Genomic DNA, 22038 nt, shown 5'->3' on the forward strand with positions numbered 1-22038 from the left:
TTTTTGTGTTGCTCCTTTGAGGTCATTGAAAATCTGGTTAAGCCAGTGAGGGGGGGTCTCTTACCCGACTTCCCATCTCTCCTACACATTTGTATAGTTTGCTCTTGTGCCCTTAATAATGACTCTTAAAAAACCTGCCAACTCTTTCCCCCCTCAGACTTGCTCCCACAGGATCCTACCCACCAATGCTCTGAGTTTGCTGAAGTTTGCCTTCTTGCTGTCCATTGTATATTCTGCTGTTTTCTCTCCTACTCATCCTTAGAATTTGTTAATTAGCTTCCTTAGCTGTCATCCCCTAGTGCCCCTCCTCTACTTGCACTACATTGATGACATCTTCATCATATGGACCCACGGAAAGGAGGCCCTTGAGGAATTCCACCAGGATTTCAACAATTTCCACCCCACCATCAACCTCAGCCTGGACCAGTCCACACAGGAGATCCACTTCCTGGACACTACAGTGCAAATAAGTGATGGTCACATAAACACCACCCTATACCGGCAACCTGACTGACCGCTATACTTACCTACATGCCTCCAGCTTCCATGCAGAACACATCACACGATCCATTGTCTACAGCCAAGCCCTAAGATACAACCGCATTTGCTCCAATCCCTCAGACAGAGACCTACAAGATCTTTATCAAGCATTCTTACAACTACAATACCCACCTGAAGAAGTGAGGAAACAGATTGACAGAGCAAGACAGGCACCCAGAAGTCACCTACTACAGGACAGACCCAACAAGGAAAATAACAGAACATCACTGGCCATCATGTACAGCCCCCAGCTAAAACCTCTCCAGCACATCATCAATGATCTATAACCTATCCTGGAAAACAATCCCTCACTCTCACAGAGTGGGAGCAGAGCCGTAACTAGGCATTTTTATGCCCGAGGCAAGAATATAAATTGCGCCCTCCCCCAGGGCTGGTTCTTCAGCAGCAATTTGGCAGTGGGTCCCTCAGTCCCTCTCAGAGGGAAGGGCCTGCCACCGAATTGCCACCAAAGAATGAAGCGGCGGCGGCAAAGCCAGTGATTTTGGGAGGTCAACTCATGATTTTTGACTGCTTGGGCTGGTAATGTTGCTTACAAGATGATCTTTGGTTCCAGTCCAATTCCAATCCAGAGAGGGACTCAGAGGTTAAGAGAGAAGGGAGGTGCTGGATATCAGCAGTGGTCACTAGGAATTAGCATGTGTCCTGAGAATGCTGGGAGTTCAGGTCTGCAGGGCAGGATCAGGGGTGGCAGGTTTGTAGAAATTTTGGTGGTGCCCAGAACCCACCTCCACCCAAACTCCACCCCCTCCCCACCTGCCCAAGGCTCTGGGAGGGAGTTTGGGTGAGGGAGGAGGTCTGGGGTGCAGGCCCTAGTCTGGGGCAGGGGATTGGGGTGCAGCCTCTGGGAGGGAGTTTGGGGATGGGAGGAGTGTGGAGGGATGGGGTGCAGGGGTGAGGGCTGTGGGCTGTGGCTGCAGATGAGGACCTTGGTGTGTGGGAAGGGCTCAGGGTGAGAGTAGGGGTGAGGGCTCTGTCTGGGGCTGGAGATGAGGGGTTTGGGGTGCTGGAGGGATTCAGGGCTGGAGCAGAGGGTCAGGGTGTGGGGGGATGAGGGCTCTGGCTGGGACTGGGGATGAGGAGCTTGGGGTGTTGGAAGGGATCAGGGCTCGGGCAGAGGCTCAGGGTGTAGGGGGATGAGGGTTCTGTCGGGGGCTGGGGATGAGGGGTTTGAGGTGTGGGAGGGGCTCAGGGTGAGAGTAGGAGTGTTGGGGGTGAGGGGTCTGGCTGAGATTGGGGATGAGGTGTTTGGGGTGTTGGAGGGGCTCAGGGATCAGACAGAGAGTCAGAGTGTGGGGGGATGAGGGCTCTGTCAGGGGCTGGAGATGAGGGGCTTGGGGTGTGGGAGGGGCTCAGGGCTGGGGCAGAGAGTTGGGGTGTGAGGGTGAGTGCTCTGCCTGGGACTGGGGATAAGGTGTTTCGGGTGGTGGAGGGGCTCAGGGCTGGGGCAGAGGGTTGAGGGTGCGGAGGGCTGTAAGCTCTGGCTGGGGGTGTGGGCTCTGGGGTGGGGCAGGGCTGGGGATGAATTTGGGGTGCAGACAGTCTGCTCTCGGACAGGGGCCAGAGAGTAGGACTTTATCCCCGAAAGTGTATCAGTCCCCATTATCTTGGACTATTTATGGTCCCTCAAGGAGCAGGCCTGGCGATCTCCTCTATAAAGGTGCATCTTGCAGCTATTTCCACCTTCCACCTTGGGGAAACTGGCAGTTCAATCTTTTCTTACCCCATAGTTTCCACGTTTCTCAAAGGCTTGGAGCGGCTCTACCCTCAGGTCAAGCGCTCAACCCCTACCTGGGATCTAAACCTTGTATTAGCTAGGCTCATGGGTCCCCCCTTTGAGCCTTTAGCCACATGCTCGCTGCTGTACCTGTCCTGGAAGACAGCCTTCCTCGTCGCTATCACCTCGGCTAGGTGAGTCTCGGAACTTCGAGCTTTGATTGTGGATCCCCCATATACGGTATTCCACAAGGACAAGATACAGCTGTGACTGCACCTGGCATTCCTCCCTACGGTGGTCTCTGCCTTCCACATTAATCAGGACATCTTTCTACCAGTCTTTTTCCCGAAGCTGCACTCATCGCGTCGGGAACAACAGCTGCATACTCTGGATGTCCGCAGGACTCTCGCCTTTTATATCGAGAGAACCTAACCCTTCCGACATTCGCCTCAGCTATTTGTAGCTGTGGCTGAGCGCATGAAGGGCATGCCAGTCTCTTCCCAACAGATTTAATCTTGGGTGACATCCTGTATCAGGACATGCTATGACTTGGCTCATGTTCCAACTGGCCATCTTACTGCCCATTCTACTCGGGCTCAAGCCTCATCTGCCGCTTTCCTGGCCCATGTTCCCATCCAGGAAATATGTCGCGCGGCTACCTGGTCTTCCATCCACACCTTTGTATCACACTACGCATTGGTCCAGCAGTCCAGAGATGATGCCGCCTTTGGCTCAGCGGTCTTACATTCTGCAACGTCTCGCTCCGACCCCACCGCCTAGGTAAGGCTTGGGAATCACCTAACTGGAATGGATATGAGCAAGCACTCGAAGAAGAAAAGAGGGTTACTCACCTTTGTAACTGTTGTTCTTCGAGATGTGTTGCTCAAATCCATTCCAAACCTGCCCTCCTTCCCCACTGTCGGAGTAGCCGACAAGAAGGAACTGAAGGGTGGCTGGGTCGGCGGGGGTATATATCCGGTGCCATAGCGGCCCCACTCCAGGGGGCGCCCAGCTGACCCACCGAGTGTTGCTAGGGTAAAAATCTTCCGAAGAACGTGCACGTGGTGCGCGCGCACACCTAACTGGAATGGATATGAGCAACACATCTCGAAGAACAACAGTTACAAAGGTGAGTAACCGTCTTTTCCCTCTGAAGCACCTGGCCTTGACCACTGTTGTAAGACAAGGTACTGGGCTATATGGACCATTGGTCTGACCCAGTATACCATTCTTGTGTAAAAATTAATTATAATAATAAAAATGTTTAGTACAGAAACTCCCCAGTATAATGACCTCTCAAGATAGCAACAATGTGAGATAACAACCTTGACAAATAATGCATTTTAAAAATCTTGGCCTACTAAGAAACATATTTATATAAGTTTCCATTCCCAGTCACAAATCTAGCATTCTGGAGCAAAGTGACTAAAATATAGTTCAACAAACAAATTTTTATTTAACATGCCCCTCACTTTTCCTTCCACCGCACTCCACTCACCGGTGTTGTCCTTGGTCAGTGGAGACTCAGAGTTCAGAGGTGCTTTCACGTGAGTACACCTTCCAGGTGGGGGGCAAGAAGGCATCTGGCTTGTTCCTCCAGCTGCTCACTGTTCACTCTGGCCACGTCTGTTCGTTGTGCCACTGTTCACTCCACCGCTCTGTTGCCAATAGCCCTGCGCAGTCACCTTCTGCTGCCACCTGCCACGGTGACCTCTGTGAGTTGGTCTCTTGAGGTTCCACCAGCTCTCAGTGATTTCAGCTGAGCTCTCAGTGGGGGAACCTCGCTCGCTGCTAGCACAGTGTGGGCTGTCTCTTCCACAAAAACACTGTCCCACAGGAACACTGTCCCTACAACAGGACTAAGCACTTAGACCTGATTGTCAGTGATTTCAGCTGCAGTGGTCACTTAACAGAACAAAAGACTCTCTATGGAGCCTAATCAGCTCTGTCTTTAAACAGTGGAGAGGGACAGGTCCCCACCCTCTCTCTTGATGCCTTCAAATCATCACAGGCTAAGTACAGTTCTACTGCCCTTTACTCATACAACAAAAACAACATTTCATCCCCCATTACCCCCCACATTCAAGTGCTTTGTAACCCAGCCCCAGCCAAAATCTATCACTTGGACAACACAGATCTGTTTGCTGGATACCTAGGTAGATTAGGTGTGAATGTAAATATAATCTGGCCCTGAAGCCTTTCGCCACAGCCCCAGCTCATCACTAGCTGTCAGGGAGAGCTCATTTAGACTTTGCTTACAAATCATCATTTGAAATGATTAGGTTGGCCAACATCACTGAAATGAATGCACTGACATCATAAAAAACGACAGCTGTATAAGGAAGCAAGGAAGCTAGTCTATGTTCATACTTTTCAAATCTATTATACTTTTTCAGATTCACATATTTTACAATACACTGTATAAGCTTTTAAAGTGTGTATTAATGTTTCAGTTTAAATTCAGATTTCCAAACAGTCACTGAATTGGTATGTAACTAGCTCACAAAACGGGGGGGGGGGGGCTGGGGAAATTCAGGGGGAGTGTAGGGAAATCACTGCACCCGGCCCGGCCCCAGCTCACCTCCCTCTCTCCCCCGAACGCTCCACCCTCCTTCTCCTCCCCCTCCCCTGCTTCCTGCGAGTCAAATGTTCACGGGAAGCCTGAATCAAGGAGCAGACAAGTAAGCCGGGCGGAGGGGGCCCAGTCCGGCTCCACTTGAGCGGCTCCCCCTGGCCCCGGTCGAGCGCCCCAGTCCAGTCCCAGCCAAGCACCCCCTGCTCGGGCTGGTTCCGGTCGAGCGGCTCCGACCTGGCCCAGCTAGGGACCCGCGGCACTGGTCGCGGTCCCGGCGGAGCGGACCTGGTCCCGGTCCCACACAGTGTGGTAAGGGGGCAGGGAGGGGGTGTTCGGTGGGTTGTGGGGGATGGATAGGGGTCAGGGTGGTCAGAGGGCAGGGAACAGAGGGATTGAATGGGGGCAAGAGTCCCAGGGGGCAGTCAGGAAGGAGCAGGGGTTGGATGAGGTGGTGGGGGCAGTCAGGGACAGAGAGAAGGGGTGGTTGGATGGGGCAGGGGTCCTGGAGGGCCATCAAGAATGAAAGGAGGGGTTGGATGAGGTGGCAAGGGGCAGTCAGGGGACAGGGAAGCAGGGGGATGGGTCAGGGGTCCTGGGGAGGGTGTCAAGGAACATGGGGGGTTGGATGGGGCATGACCCCCTGGGGGGGCACGACTCCCTCATGTAGTGAGGAGGGAACCTGTTGCTAATATTTTGGCAGCTCATCACTGCCCACTCCCCAACAGACCCTAAATTGCCAGAGTTCCCTCTTCCCCCAGCAGTGTCCAAGCTACTGCCCCAGACACCCCCACTTCTCCTCCCACACGTTACCTCCCCACATTCCCCCGATCTCTGTCCCAGCACCCAACCTCTTGCACCCCCAACAGCTTCCAACACCCCCGAATCCATCCACCTCAGAGGTGCGGCAGTATCCCCCATCTACCTGGCCACCTCCTGCCCCAGCCGTAGCGCTGCCCAGTTCTCAGCAGCTGCATGACCTGCTCCCTCCCCTCTGCTGCCCGGGGACCCAGCTGTGGGTCAGACGCTGCAGTTTCTGGCTGTCTGCAAATTAGCCCATGAAGTAATTTGCACAAAATGCCAGGCTTGGAGATGGTCACAGCTGGGCAGCTTTGTTCTGGCTTCAAGGGGCACCTGGGAATAGTTTCATTTTTCGCCTCCTCCCCAGAGCTGGGCGCAGTCTCCAGTCAGGGTCTGCCCGCTATCCGGAGGGGATCCCATCTCCCGGCTCCTACTCGCTATTCACCAGTCTCCCCAGCCCAGGGTTGCGCTCGCCCACTTAGCCACAGCATCCCGGGGGGGGGCACGGGCGGGCTCACAGGCAGCTGGTTCCACAGGACACCTGGGACCTTCTCAGAGCTGCAGCTCGCCAGGGTCCCCCTCTGGAAAGCAGAACTCCCCTCCCCCCATTGGTTACAGACGCTGCAGCTTCCCCCCCCCCAGCCTGTGGGTGATTGATATTCTTTGTCCCTAGATTGGCACCTTGCCGGGGGCTGCAGGAAACCTGGAGGAGCCCAGTTCGCCCGGGGATCTGGGGGGCTCTCACTGCACGACCCTTGCTCCCATTTGTGCCTCCTCTGCCCCGTGCGACGGGGCGAGTTACCTGCTCGCTGGGCCTGTGGGAAGCTGAGGAGCCGTTTGCCTGGGCAGAGCTCAGCTCAGCTCAGCTCCGCTCCACGGGCAGCAGCCTGGGCTCTCCGGAGAGGATCCCTTTGCTGTGAGGCTCTGTGCGCACCAGAGCAGGGACTCTCACCTTTATAGGAGGCTGGTCTATGCTTTTACTTTCCCAGTCAGCCTCCCCAAGATCTCACTGGCAGACCCGGAGGGCGGTGCCAGCAGATGTCACATGGCCCTTAAAGTGGATGCTACTGGCTTCATGCCTTCAGCTTCCAGTTTCCCACATGGTTTCAAGGAAATTCAGTCTCACTGGTTTCCAAGTCCTGTTTTTCTTCTCAGTCACTAGAGGTAGAAAGATCCAGGATCTAATCAATCTATGAGCCAGCGAGCCCGGCCGGACCCTGGCTGCAAGCGCCCGCAGCTGGCCCTGCCCAGGGGAATTGCTTCCACCAGCGCAACTCAGAGTCCATCCTCCTGCCATGGAGGGAGTCTCCGGGCTTCTTGCAGTTCAGAACTGGCCAGTGCAGGGAGAGAGGTGAAAAGCAGCGACTCAGAGTCAGGGCCCCTAGGTTCCATCCCCAGCTCTGGAAGGGGAGCACAGTCTAATGGTTAGAGCAGAGAACCAACCAGCTCCACTAGAGCAACAGCGATAGTTGGCCTCAGGTCTCTGTGTCGAGTGTCCCCTTGGGGCATTAGCAGAAGATGTAAAATCTGTTTTGTATTTTACCTGTTAGTGTCACAGACCGAAGCAACTTTTGCCCTGGCCTCTGTCAAAGTTAGAATCAGGACTCACAATTTGTCAGACCACTCTGTTTTATTAGCACAGCGCTCTGCCAATAACATTCAGAATATGTGAGCGGCCATGCAAGGCCAAAACAGTCTTATTTATACAGATAAAAGAGCGGGAATCAGACAAAGGAACAAAGAAAGCAAAACTGTAAAATTCACCAGGGGCACAGCATGCATATCCTACTTCCTTACTAACTCTTTATGGATCTGAGGCTAATACTTCACCAATTGCCCTTAAACGGTGCAATTGTTCTATGTGAATGTCTGTATTCCTGACACCTGGATTGCAGCATTCCAACAATTTTGCTTAAAGGTACAGACAGCATTTCTTTAATCCTTTCTATTTTCACAATATAATTCATTCTACTTTCACAATCCCTCCTTTTGGTCAAGCTCACGCCATGACCAACAATTACTGGGTTCCACAAATTAACCGTTCCTTATCTCTTCGTTCATCAGCGATATTCGAAATCATATTAGCACTCCGTTTTGGGGCAGCCATCTGGGTAACACAATTCTGGATACAACAGATTAACTGAAAGCATACAAAAATCACTAAGATTTTAAACAGGATAGTTAGGGCTCCCTGAAACAACCAGTTTCCTATGCCAGAGAAATTGAACAGGTTACTTAGCCACTTCCATAAAGAACTCAGCTCTTCATGAGGAAGATATGCGATTTGTTCTAAGTGGCTATAGCGATCTATTACCTTATTGGTATTGTATAAACATACAACATTGTTTTCCAGTGAGAGCACAGGTCCCTCCTTTGGCCGCGAGCACTATGTCCAATGCCTGACGGTTCTGGAGGGCCACCTGTCCAATCGCCTCTGTTTCCTTGGCCAGGGCTCTTAAACTTTCTCTGGTTTTATTTGCCATTATTTAACTACTTAGGAGCCTTTTTGCCTGGTGTATTGCTCCCCCAAGTGGGGTAAAGGAACTGCCAATAGCCTCTTCCCAGGTGTCATTACTGTTCCATATTGTGTTAAACAGACAAGGTTCTCCAGTGAGGTCTGGGGAATTGAGTGGGATAGCCAGGACAGGAACACCAGTTTGTGAGTGGGCTGGGATGTGGCTGCAGACCCAGCATTTAGAAATAATAAGGGTCTGAGCTATCCACACTTGCTGCTGGATAAAAAAATTGTCATTGTGTGCACCCCAGACCTTAAGATACCAGCAGCCGAGGAACAGGCGCTACCAGAGCTGCATGTTGGAGGCAAGGCCCTTCTGGTTCTGACAACCTCAACTGAGGGAACTGCACTCACAGTTTTATGTCCACCAGGCAGCAGGCGCTCAGCTCACTACTGCTTCTTCTTGGGCCTTGCTTTATGTAGTCATCTGCTTTTGGCAACCCTTACGAGAGCGTAGATTGTAAGGTATTGCAGGCTGTTCCTCTACGTCTTCTTCTGGAGTCAAAAAAATTGACTTTGCATGGTCCTGAGGTGGTGATTGGTTCACTGGGGTCTGTGCATTCTTACACTGCAAAGCATGTATCCACTCTGAGATGCCAGACAGTTTAACAGCCGTCCCTTGACTCTGGCTGTAACAATGGCCTTCACACCTTATCTTTTCCTGATGCATACATTCCTCATTTACACAAATAGATTTGAGAATACAAACAGTAGTATTTTATATTGAACAAAAAAAACATTGCAAATTAAACCTTGCTAAGTTTTACAATTGATAACTAAGACAATTTACATTGAGACCCAGGCCTTCAATGTTTCTCTAATTTACTTAACACAGACACAATAGAGAATCCTGTCTCTTACTACCTAAATCTTAAAACAAAGAGTTAGAGAGGGCCCAATTTGTAATGCATATGGGAAAACAGAATCCTATAGTCCCAGGGGGTCATTTCTTTCTGCTATTTAAAAATAGTGACTAGCAGGATGAAATCAAATTATACTTTAATTCTTATGGGATATTATAAAATCCTGCTCCTACATATCCCCCTTTTGACAATAAGATTATTAATCGCCAGTGTCACTTCTTATTTAGTCCACGTAATAGAAAATACTGGGAGGTGATTTGGGCCTGTGGCTTTAGCTTTACATACATTTGTTTTATCCACCAGCACATTTTAAACATTTCAATTAAACACATACAATGTAAAACCAAAAACAATTAGGGTAGTAATATTAGTATGCCAGTAGTTGTGGGAGACCATTTAGAAAATGTTATACCAATGGTAAGCTGTTATGCTTTTATGCAGTGGCAATTTTTAACATGTTCCCATTTGCGTGTATAATATGAATAGTTCAGTTTTCCACATTTTTGTTTTTATTTTTTTAGGAGCCATGTTACCTTTTTACCTTTTAACAGATGATTGGTAACTGTTTGCCATTTAATGCCAAGGTTGATAGAGAACTGAGCTAAATCAGTGCTTACAGTAAGCGGAGACTCTTTTGTTGTTGTTGTGGCAAATAGTAAATGTGATTATTGGTAAACACAGTACTTACATTACATTTTCATTTGTCTTCTGGTGGGTTGCTAACACTTTTTAAACACTTTTTTCCAAGAATTAACACATACACATAGTTCATTATACAGTACTTTGGATTATCTGAAAGACAAAAAGAACAGTTTTTTACCCCTTTTGGGGTGGCATTGATTATTGCTTAAAGATTTTATTTTTTTACAAATACCCTTCCTGACTGCAGGCAAAACAGAGGAATTACCCCCATATTTTCCTGTGTGTTATTTTTTTTTTAATAGGCAGGCCAGGTTTTAATGGCTTTTACATTTTAAGGGTTATGCAAAAATTATTTTACTGTTTAGTTATTAAATTTATGAGGTGGTGTACCCCAAGTTTTGCCTCTTATATAGCAGATCAAGTTTGTAATGTTTTTCCTGCTGTGTTAAGCTTTAAGTTTATTTACAGGTAATAGCTGAGAAGCATCAGTACCATATTACTTTAAAGGATTTTTCCAAAAATTATACACACTACAAGTTGTTACAGGGGTACTCACTAACATTAAAGTTATTTTAATGTTTAATATTAACAGTAACATTAGCATTAAATTTATTAAAGGTATCTTGTTATACCATGCCTTTTATGTAGGCAGTTTGTTTGCTGACCAGGTATGTTCTTTATTTGCAGCTTTGTTTGTGCTGGCAGTTTTTACCTTTTTTTATCAGTTAGGTAATTTGCATCAACACAGGCTAGGCTTTTGGATTTAAAGCCATCAGCAGAGCTTAGAGACTCTGTTTTAACACACAGGGATCTGAAAAAGAAAACACAGCCCATTGCGGCTCTTTTTGGAGCCCTAATAGGATTTTAATTCAGCAGCATGTTTCATTTGCATTTTTTTTTTAGCTTCCTTTTTACAATATACGCTGCACATGTCCTACGGAAAATGCACATTTTTTCTATACTATAACTTTTTAAAAATATTAGCCATATTAATTTTTACGTAAGGTATAACTTTGTTTTGTTTTTACAGAGTTTTCATGTACTTTTATTAAAGTGACAGTCTGATTACACATAGTCATTTTAAGGCTCAGTGTTTTTAACATTGCTTCTTTTTGTTTTGTGCACCTCACCTCTGCTGTTGCTTCAGAGGGTCACTGTTAACTTCTTATTCTGTCATTACAGCTCTTATCTGCTATTGTTACAAAAAAAACAAACCAAACAAACAAAAAGACTCCAGAATCTTTACCTATTTTCCTGATTCTGACTGCCCTATTGCAGCCATGACTTGGTCTTTATTTAAAAACATTTTAATTTTTGTAAAGAATCAAGTTACCCCTTAAGGGTTAAATGCTAAATCCCAAAGCCAAACAACACTAATTACCTGTGTCTTGCAAAAAGGTCTGTCAGTTTTGCAACTTTGAATCAAAGAGTCAAATGAATTTTTAGTGGCATTAAAAACAAAAACAAAATCAATTTATTTTACACCTACAAAACAGTAGTTTTACAAACCAGATGTGTTGGTTTAGATTCTTAGAACTTTACATACACAGACAAATAGATACATACACATTTTCTTTTCCTTAACATTTTTTTTTACACTGCTTTGTTTTTGAATAGCTGTATATATATAAGGATTATTTACAGGCACTCTTCTGGAAAAGGGCCCATTTTCCTTTCAGAATGTCTGCAAAGAAACCAAGAATTCTCTCTCTTTAACATGGTCCTTTTTAACATTTTCACAAAGTTTAACTGCTTAATTCTCTCCAGCCTCTGTAGAGTTAACTTTTCACTCTCTTTTCTTAAATTACTTGTTTATGTTCCAAAATGACACCTTTATTACCTTAGATTTTACCCTTTTAAGTATTGTTCCAGGGGTTCATGCCTGCACTTACTACTTTTTTTTACTCCTGACACTATTTCCTTAGGGCTTTTAACCTGTTTTTTTTCTGTTGCTTGCCTGCTTGTCTGGGCCCGATCCTGCTTTTTTCAATGAACCGTTTGTGAATGATATTGTGGTCATTTTACAATTTTGAAAGAAATGTTCAAGGAAAGGGACCAGGAAGGGTGGGGGCTAGTTGAGGAGCTCCCCCCCCCGCCCCCAACCTTGCTGAATTGGTAGTGGGACACTATAAAGAATCAGTTTCTGAGGCAGACAACAAAGGGGAACAGAACAAGGGACTTTTTGTCCTTTTTACAATGAGATGGGAGTATGAAGGGGGTTGGATCGATCCGGGGTTTGGAGAACGGGGTAAAGGGGAGCGCTCGGTCTAGTGGTGGGAGAGGAGGCTTTTAATAAAGCTTTTAACTTATTATTTGAATAAGTGAGAGAGGCCAGTTTTGATTTTGTTCACCTACAATTTGCCTCTTCCCACCACGGCATGAAACAATTAACCTCTCCTTTAGCCAATTTAGTTTTAGGTTGGCCGAGTTTGTCCTTTAAGACGTCCACTCAGTCTTTGTTCCAAGATTTTAACAGTGGCCACTGAGTTTTGGGATCCCCCTGAGTTAGCCTAGACCATTTTCCCAGAAATTTACAGGAGTCTTGACCCTTTTTACAGGAGTCTGGACCCATCCTAAATACATAAAATGAGCCGGCGTTCATTTAGGGAACTGTCCCGACTTAGACGTCTGGTTACCAGTACAGGAGGACTTTCACACACCAATTACACAAGAAGGAAATTCAGGTTCGTCAGAGCGATGCCTGCTGCAACACATAAAAGGAGCCCACAGGCTACTGCCTCAATTGCCCTTGCTTTCACACTAAGGGTTTTACCCAAGGTGTGGTGCGGCTGCAATTGTGCAGATTTCACTTTCTCAGACCGCGGGGACAGGAACCCCTTGGTCGGCCGATCCCCAGACAGAGACGGCACCCAGACTCAGACACTCCACAAGAGGACAGATAGACACAGAGACAGGACAGTCCTCAGTCCGGACAAAACACAGAAATAATTACCTGACCAGATTCCTGATGTCAGATCCCGGGATCCCTACCAGAACAGAGTGGGAACCAACAGGTTCGATGGCGTAGACCTCACTGTGGCTGTGCGCCTTTCCGCTCTAGTGGGGGACCGCTTGGGCCAAATGCCCAGGTGCCGGCTGCCACGGTCATCCCACAAAAACAGTCAGGAATCACACAGCCCCAGTGAAGACGGTTGCCATCTCAGTGGAACCTCCAAATTGTCAAAGTTAGAATCAGGACTCACAATTTGTCAGACCACTCTGTTTTATTAGCACAGCGCTCTGCCAATAACATTCAGAATATGTGAGCGGCCATGCAAGGCCAAAACAGTCTTATTTATACAGATAAAAGAGCGGGAATCAGACAAAGGAACAAAGAAAGCAAAACTGTAAAATTCACCTGGGGCACAGCATGCATATCCTACTTCCTTACTAACTCTTTATGGATCTGAGGCTAATACTTCACCAATTGCCCTTAAATGGTGCAATTGTTCTATGTGAATGTCTGTATTCCTGACACCTGGATTGCAGCATTCCAACAGTTTTTCTTAAAGGTACAGACAGCATTTCTTTAATCCTTTCTATTTTCACAATATAATTCATTCTACTTTCACACCTCCATGTTCAGGAAACGAGCCTGCACGTACTCTCAAGCGAGAAACATTTCCGAAAGTTACCGTTGGGGCTAGGCAAATTTTGTGGTCAGCCATTTCCAGGAAACCCCCCCTTCCTGAGGGTGGTAACGAGGCACCTGTAAATCTCCTAATTAGGAGAAACCTGGCCAAAAAATTGGACACGTCATTACCCTTATAAATTGCCCACCGTCCAAAAGATGGCAGGAAGAGACGCAGAAAGCTGTACCCGAAACCAAGCCTGATCAACTAGAGGACTCCCTTGGCTGCGTGTTCTAAGAAGCCTACCCATCTGCTGGTGATGATGAAACTTTTGTGGTTTGTGTGTGTGAGTATGCTTGACTGCTGATTTTGTTACTTCTGCTATTTTTGCTAGCTAACTGAGTCTGTAATCGTGTTGTAAGCCGGAGTCTCACGGCAAGCTTTAGTTGTCTTATTGCATTTTGTTTTATTTAGACGAGTAATTGCATTTATGCTTAATAATAGCACCAATAGCACCCTTACTAACCCTTGGAAGGACCTAAATAACTACTGGGACCTAGAGCGGTACCAGGGTCAGCTTTTGTTTGTAATTGCAGTATTTTTATTATTTGTTCTGGTATTATATTGTAAGCCCAAGTTGTAACTAGTATTAAGTTGTTCCTCATCCTCACCTGTAACCCATTCAATAAACCCTCAATTTTAACCCCACGACTGATTGTTTGCGTTATCCCCATTGCTACCTTCGGGGCACTTGTCACCCCTCCCGAGGGCATCCAGTGATCGAACCTCCGCCCTATCCCAACGCTCATTACCCGGTAGATAACGGGCACCTTGTGACCATATCGGTGGAGCGAGGGGCGAGAGTAATCGGTAATCAACATTACCTAAAACTGCGTTTTGGTTGAAGTGCCTGGGAGAGCTCAGCTCAGGTCGCAAAGGCTGGTTCAGGTCCACGTTCCCAGGATGCAGTGGGAGTAATGAGCTGACACTGGCCAGGCTTCTGAGCAGTGCGGGGGGTGTGTTACTGGGCTACAGGGCTGGAGTGGGGGCAATTGGCAGGAGCCTCCCTATTGGTGGGTCAGGAGTGGCTGGGGCCCATTGACATGACCCCACTGAGTGTGTCCCAGCCTGGGGATGCTATGTAAGTGCAGGGCCTGCCGGAGGCTGGAGAGGCAGTTCAGGCTGGTGCTTTTGGAAGGCTCAGTGATGCCACAGTCCAGGTTGTACCTTGAGGTCCCCGTCACACCCCCTGGATCCATCTACCCCAGGAGCGCAGCAGCATCCCCAGCCTACCCGGCCACCTCCTGCCCCAGCTGTGGAGGTGCCCAGTTCTCGGCAGGTGCATGACCTGCTCCTTCCCCTCTGCTGCCCGCGGACCCAGCTGTGGTCAGACACTGCAGTTTCTGGCTGTCTGCAAATTAGCCCATGAAGTAATTTGCACAAAATCCCAGGCCTGGAGCGGGTCTCAGCTGGGCAGCTTTGTTCTGGCTTCAAGGGGCACCTGGGAATAGTTTCATTTTTCAGCTTCTCCCAGGGCCAGGTCTAGGCACCAGCGCTCCAAGCATGGGTTTGGGGCGCCATTTTCCAAGGCTCCCCTCCCTTTTGTTTTTGTTTTGTTTTTTTGCTTGGAGCGCAAAAAGCCGAGAGCCGGCCCTGAACCGACACGTTCCCTGTCAGCTGAGGCTTTCAGGCTGTGAGAGCTGGCTGACCCTCCTTAATAGATTACAAGTGGGCAGTAGGTGGGGGGGTGGGAGTAAGTGCTGCTCATGGACACAGTAGCTTGCATTTTTGCACTATCTCTTTTCCTCTGCCTCAAGGCAGGAAGATCCTGCTCCTAACCAGTGATTTCTACTTAGATAAGGGAAACATGAGACTTTACACTTACCAATCAAGTATTAACACGCAAGGGTCTTTGTCTGAATGTGTATAAAAGGTTTGTGAAATTTGTGTAAGACAGAGTCTTTTGTACCAAGGTACAGGCTCTCCTTTTTCTGCGGAATAAAGCATTTTTCCTTATTCCTGTCATCCCCGGAGCTGAGCCCGGGCTGCGGTGGCGAGAGGGGCTCAGCTCCGGGGGACGATGCGCCGGCTCTCCAGCGGCAGGGCAGCCTGAGCTGCAGTCCAGCCTGCGTGTGAGGAGCCGGGGAAGGAGGGAACTGGGGCCCGGGATGCAGGGAGTGTCCTGCTGCCGCTGGTGCTCTGAGTCTCCCCAGGGCAGCGTGACATTTCCCCACCTGACTGGGCTGTGCAGGGCGCCGCCGGGCTGGGCAGGGGGCGCGGCTCCCGGCTTCCAGGGCCGACGGGGTGAGTGGCTGGGCAGCCCCAGCTGCCAGGGAGCTGCCCCCTCCTGCCCCTGGACCCAGCCCGCCGCACACCTACCGTCTCAGCCCCGTGCTGCCTGCCCTGGGCGGGGAGAGGCAGAGCCCGGCTCCGAGCGGGGCAGCGGGGGATACTGCCCTGCCGGGGGACCCCTGCAGCTCGGGCACCTGGGGGCTGGGGGGTCAGTGTCTGTCCTCTCGGCTCTGCCTGTACCGGGCTGGGGAAGCAGCTGTCAGCGCCTGCCCCTCTCAGCCCTTGCACCCCCCATCCCGCTCGCAGCCCCTCCACTTATCGCTCCTTCGCCGCACCCCTTCCCCTTGTACTCTCCCTTCACCTGCATCTCTCCCCTTGTACCCTCCCCCCGCCCTGTCCTCCCGTACCTCCCCCTTCCCCTGCACCTCTTCTCCCTCAACCCTCCTGATACCCCTTCTCCTCCACCCTCCTCAGTGAGTACCTCACACCCTGCTTCTTTGCCAGTGTAGAGCCCCAAGCACCCCCACACCCGCTCCCCTGCCTGACCCCTCTTTACTAGATCCCCATCCCTTTCGGGGTACAAGGTTTGAGGGTTAGTCCCTCTGCCTTCCATGTGCATTTGCAGCACTAAAGCTGGGGTTGCGGGGGGGGGGTGTTGAGATTTATACTAAAATGAAATAAAAATAAGAGAAATGGTTTGATCCCCACTGCAAGTGTAAACGGGGATTGCTGTGGTGAACGAGGAGGTCACATTTGAGGGGGAAGCCCAGGGCTGGGGAGGCAGGGGGTGCGGGTGGGGGAGGGCACTGGTGTTGGGGCGAGAGCCCAGGGCTGGGGTCAGAGGCAGCCAATATTTTTTTGCTTGGGGCGGCAGAGCTGGGCGCAGTCTCCAGTCAGGGTATCCCCACTATCTGGAGAGGATCCCACTTCCCAGCTCCTACTGACTATTCACCAGTTTCCCCAGCCCAGGTCGCTCTCACCCGCTTAGCCACAGCATCCCCTGTTGGGGGTTCATAGGCAGCTGGTTCCATAGGACACCTGGGTCCTTCCCAGAGCTGCAGCTCGCCAGGGTCCCCCTCTGGAAAGCAGAACTCCCCCCCGACACCCCCCATTGGTTACAGACGGGGCAGCTCCCCCCGCCCCAGCCTGTGGGTGACTGATATTCTTTGTCCCTAGACTAGCACCTTGCTGGGGGCTGCAGGAAACCCCCGTTCCTGGAGGAGCCCAGTTCGCCCTGCGATCCGGTGGGCTCTCACCGCACGACCCCTGCTCCCATCTGTCCCTCCTCCGCCCCGTCCGACGGGGCCAGTTACCTGCTCGCTGGGCCTGTGGGAAGCTGAGGAGCCGTTCGCCTGGGCAGAGGTCGGTTCAGCTCTGCGGGCAGCAGCCTGGCCTCTCCGGAGAGGATCCCTTGGCTGTGATGCTGCAGGTCCCCTGCTGTTCTCCACGCGCCAGAGCAGAGACTCTTGCCTGGATAGGAGAGCTGAGCCTTGCTATCTAGGAAGGGACAATTGGCAGACCCAGAGCCCAGCAGTGGGCAGCATGAGTGCGGTGCCAGTGGACATTGCCTTGGCCTTCAAGTGGCTGCTACTGTGATCCAGCTGTTGCTTAGTGCCGTGGCTCTCAACCAGGGACATGCATACCCCTGAGCTTGCACAGAGGTCTTCCAGGGGGCACATCAACTCATCTAGATCAGTGTTTCTCAACCTGGGGGTTGCAACCCCAAGAGGTGTCACAAGTGTAGGGCAGGCGTTAGGGGATGGTAGGCAGGGCAATTGCCCAGGGCCCCATGCCACAGGGGGCCCCCTGTCAAAACCTAGTCCCAGATTTGGACCTTAGCGTCCAAAATATGGGGGTTAGCATGAAAACCTCCAAGCTTAATTACCAGCTTGGACCTGGTAAAGCTGCCACCACCCAAAAAATTAGAGTGTTTTGGGGCACTCTGGTCCCCCCAAAAACCTTCCCTGGGAACCCCAAGACCCAAATCCCTTGAGTCTCACAACAAAGGGAAATAAACCTTTTCCCTTCCCCCCTCCAGGTGTTCCTGGAGAGACACACAGACGCAAGCTCCGTGAATCTAAACAGAGAGATTCCACCCTCCCCCGTTTCCAGTCCTGGAAACACAAGCACTTCCCTCTTCACCCAGAGGGTATGCAAAGTCAGGCTAGTAAATCTAACACACACAGATTTCCCTCTGACTTCTTCCTCCCACCAATTCTCTGGTGAGCTGCAGACTCAATTCCCTGGAGTTCCCAACTAAAGAAAAACTCCAACAGGTCTTAAAAGAAAGCTTTATATAAAAAGAAAGAAAAAGTACATAAAAATGGTCTCTCTGTATTAAGGTGTCCAATACAGGGTCATGCTTAAAAAAATATTAAATAAACAGCCTTATTCAAAAAGAACACAATTCAAAGCACTCCAGCAACTATAGACATGTAAATACAAAAAGAAAAACAATAGAAACCTTACTGCATTACTATATTGTACTTACAACTTGGAAACAGAAGATTAGAAAGCAGGAAACAGAAATCACTTCTCATAGCTGAGAGACAGGCAAACAGAAGACCCCAGAACAAAGGACTCACACACAAAAAAACCCTCCACCCAGATCTGAAAAAGTCTTGTTTCCTGATTGGTCCTCTGGTCAGGTGTTCAGATTACTTCTTTCCAGGTGAAAGAGACGTTAACCCTTAGCTATCTGTTTATAACACCCCCTGAAGCTAAGTTACATGGTTTAGCACCAGACAGTGGGGATGGGGATTCAGACTCCTTAAAGAGGTACAGCAGTTGGGAAAGGTTGAGAACCACTGGCTTAGCGTGCCCATGAACCCCGCAAAAACTGCCATGCTGATGTTTGTAACAGGGGGTGAGTAGGATCTACCAGCTAGCAGGGGGCTGCTGGAAGATGGAAATGTTGAGTACCACTAAGACAGCCAACAAAGGAGGGGGGAAATGGAGGGGGAAGGTGGAACAGGGGGCCTCCTGGTTTCCGGTTCCCTACGTGGTTTCAAGGAAATTGAGTCTGGCTGGTTTCCAAGTCCAGAAAGCCCCAGGCAGTCCCTGCCTGCAAGCGCCTGCAGCTGGACTTGTCCAGGGGAATTGCTTCCACCAGCGCAACTCCGAGTGCATCCAACCTCCCTGGAGGGAGGCTCCAGGCTTCTCCCATCACAGAACTGGACAGTGCAGGGAAAGAGGTGAAAGGGGGCAGACTCAGAGTCAGGACTCCTGGGTTCCATCATCCACTCAGGAAGGGGAGTGGGGTCAAGTGCTTAGAGCAGAGAGGCTGGGAGTCAGAACTTCCCTGATCACTGCGTGACTGTAGGGAAGTCTCTTTTGCCTCTCTCTGACTCCCTTCATCTCTGATTTGGGAGTTGAGCTAGAGTACCCTTAACTCCACCTCTTTGTAGATTTCAAGCCTGTGATAGGTTCCTGGGGGTGCAATCTGCAGTATGGAGCCACTGAGCCCTGCAAACGCACCAGTCTGGGCTGCCTCTCACACTGTGATGCTGATGTCAAACTCCAAATCTCTGACAGGGGCTGCACTTCCAGCCATCCCCAGGCTGGGACACGCCCAGCTGTGTTACATGAATGGTCTCCAAGCCACCCATGAACTAACACTTGGTAGGCTCCAGCCCTACACCCCAGAACTGTACCATCTTACACTGCTCAAGGCCCCCTTGGGTAGTGCAGGCTCTTTAAGTAGTTCACTACTACCTCAGAATGGACTGGACACACACCAGCCTTTGTAAATTGAGCTGAGATTTCCCAGGCACTTAAATGAAAACACACTGATTGAGGTAAAACACAAAACAGGTTTATTAACGGTGGAAAGGTCAATTTTAAGTGATTATAAATGGTAGGTACAAAGGTCAGAGAGTGTTACCTTAAGCAAATAAAAGGTAGAACATCCATTCGAAATCCTAAACTTTTAGTGTAAGTAAGAGTTGAATCCATGAGTGTCTCACCCCGGCAGATGGTACAAGCAGGTGACAGTTCCTCAGTACACGGACTGGGACTGTTTTCAAGCCTGGGACTAATCTCCCTTGTTCCAAGTCTTTGTCTTAGCCAGACAATCTTCCAGGTGTTGAGAGTAGGGGAGTAGGGGGAGGAGAAAGCGAAGGGTGACAAGTGATGATGTCACTCTCCCTCTTTTATACCTTCTCCAAGATGCTAGAAAGAGCCTTGCTGTGATATGGGGGTCAGGGAATCCCCATTGGTCAAGCAGTTTCCATTGCGTTCATGCCTTTTTCAAGGAGTCTCTTGGCTAGTGTATTGGGTGTTGATGAGCCATTAATGACAGTCTAGCTATTGATGGCTACTCCTTCTCTTGCCACTAAGAGGCTGGTTGTGGGTGTTCCCAACCTCACAACATACTTCAGTAACACACACATAGCAATATTTCATAACTCCCCATACAATGCTAGCATATACAATCCAACAGGGTATTAATGTTCAACAGATCAAGCCTTTTAAAATGATACCTCACAAAGCAGACTTTGTACACAACATACCTGTAGTGAGGCGGCATGGCCTCTCTCTGAACTATAGAGCAAGGGACAGCTACATTCTCCCTGGTGGGCAGAGCTAAATCTGCTCCACCTTCCTCAGTCCTGGGGCGGGACAGGAAATATAAAAGGAGAGCCCTGGAGCTCAGTGCTGAAGCTATTAGGATTTTGGGCTGGGACCTGGTAGAGAAGGGTGGCCCTGGGTTCCCCTACCCCTCTGCCACTGACTTCACCCCTGCGGTGATGGCTGAACACCCTCAAAGGCCTGTGCTGTGTTGTTGGCTTAGGCCAGCCAGAAGACTGTGGGCTCAAGACTGTTTGTGGCTCTGTCTTGCCCAGAGTGCCAGAGCCTCCACATAGACTGAGTATTGTCTGCCTGTAGTGAGGTGGAGTGGCATCCCTCCCCACTCGAGAGTGAGGCACGACGACAATATCAACATTATATGACAGTGGTGAATAGGGGGGCTCTACGGTGCTACTTTGAGTTACAAAGTGTCGTAAAGCCCAAAACTCATGTTCGAAGCTAGAGCAGAGTTTTTGAGAGATGCCCAGTCCCAATGGAAAGACTCCGAGAGCTGGAGACTCTGCCCTGTCGCTGAGGTAGTCATTCCCAGGGTTAACTCCCCTCTCAGGGGAAAATCTGCCCCTCATTTCCAGTTTGAATTTGTCTGACGTCATCCCCCAGCTGTCGGCTCTCTCTCTGCTCTTGTCTGCTGGGTTATGTTAGGGGGCTTATTCCTTCACCCTCTCACTTCCCTGGTCCTTCTCGCATGAACAGAGAGCAACAATACCCGAAGTTCAAAGGCGCAAACAATTCGATGTTTATTGAGGCGAACTTCCAGCAAGCACGATTCCAATTTCCTTCCTTAGTGTCCCCCTTCCCAGCTCTGACACCACAGAGCCTTCCCTGTGTCCCTGTTCCCACCCCCTGTTCCCATTTTCCCCTTTAGCAAGACATGATTTTAATTCCCCCACCCCCAGTCCCTGTTCCCATTTCCCCCCTACCCCTTTACTCCTGATTGACTGCAGACTATATAGTAAAACCTGAGTTCTGCTCAGCTATTCCTTAACCCATCATTTTACTGAAATTTAATTAACCAATCCTAACATATTGTAACATGGTTATTTAACCAATTATATTCCAGCACCTTCATTGGGTTACACCCAACAAAATTAATTATACAGCAGACAGAAACAATTACAGAACCAGACAGAGACCATGCAAATAAACATACAAAACAATACAGAAGTGAGGATTTCACAACTACATCCATACAGACACAAGGGTTTTCCAGCTGTGTCTATTGAGAAGTGAGTTCTTGCCAGACCAGATGCTATCAAACTAAGTTTCCTTTTACATCTTCTAGGCTCTTCTCTTTCTCTGGAGGTGAGAGGAATATCAGGACAGGATTGTACTCCTAACAGCCCAATAGCACCTTATTTCAATGTGGCTAGTTTGGAATGTGAGGATGTGACCATACACTTCCCAGCTTATGGCTGCCTAACTACATCTTAGCTGAAGGCTTTAACCTGTCCCAGTAAGAGAAGGCCATTACAGAGACAGTGATTTTTGATTCTTTCTTTTATACCTCTATAACTAGTTAAATGATAAGAATACACTTAAATTCTTATAGTATAGGTCTTTGCAGACAGGCCTGAATATCTATATCCTAACAGGTTAAACAGCCTCTGCTCGCTCCCCAAAATCTCCTCCCCACAGACATATTGATAGACAGAAATCTAGTCCCCTCTGAACCTTCTCTGGGAGAAACTCACTCTACGGAGCTCCTTCAGTCTCCGGCTCTCAAGCAGGTTTTCCAGCCCACATCACTCTTCTCTGACCCCTCCCAGTTTCCTGATGTCCTGTTTGCCATTTGCTCTCCCTCCCTGATCTCCCTTTCTGGGCGTGGTGCTTGGCCGGAGCAGGGGGATGCGAGGAATAGGCATATTCCAGGGTAAGGAAGATGCTAATTCCCCTCACAGGGGTGTTGGCCGCTGTCC

The 22038-nt window shown here is 49.3% G+C and overlaps 2 protein-coding genes across 2 annotated transcripts in view; one reads left to right on the top strand and one right to left on the bottom strand.

The window, feature by feature from the left end:
- LOC127037946 (interferon-inducible GTPase 5-like) overlaps positions 1-4103 on the bottom strand; it is a 37791-nt gene extending 33688 nt beyond the window's left edge. The window contains exon 1 of the mRNA XM_050930160.1: positions 3774-4103. The gene's annotated coding sequence lies outside the window, so the exon portion shown is untranslated. The remainder of the gene's footprint in view (positions 1-3773) is intronic.
- The window catches only part of LOC127038367 (uncharacterized), a 35766-nt gene that overhangs the window by 3498 nt on the left and 10230 nt on the right, over positions 1-22038 (top strand). The window contains exons 2-3 of the mRNA XM_050930945.1: positions 4947-5159; positions 17571-17690. Coding sequence (XP_050786902.1) covers positions 4947-5159; positions 17571-17690 — 333 coding nt within the window. The remainder of the gene's footprint in view (positions 1-4946; positions 5160-17570; positions 17691-22038) is intronic.

The sequence above is a fragment of the Gopherus flavomarginatus genome, chromosome 20 (assembly GCF_025201925.1).
Source record: "Gopherus flavomarginatus isolate rGopFla2 chromosome 20, rGopFla2.mat.asm, whole genome shotgun sequence".
Lineage (NCBI taxonomy): Eukaryota > Metazoa > Chordata > Testudines > Testudinidae > Gopherus > Gopherus flavomarginatus.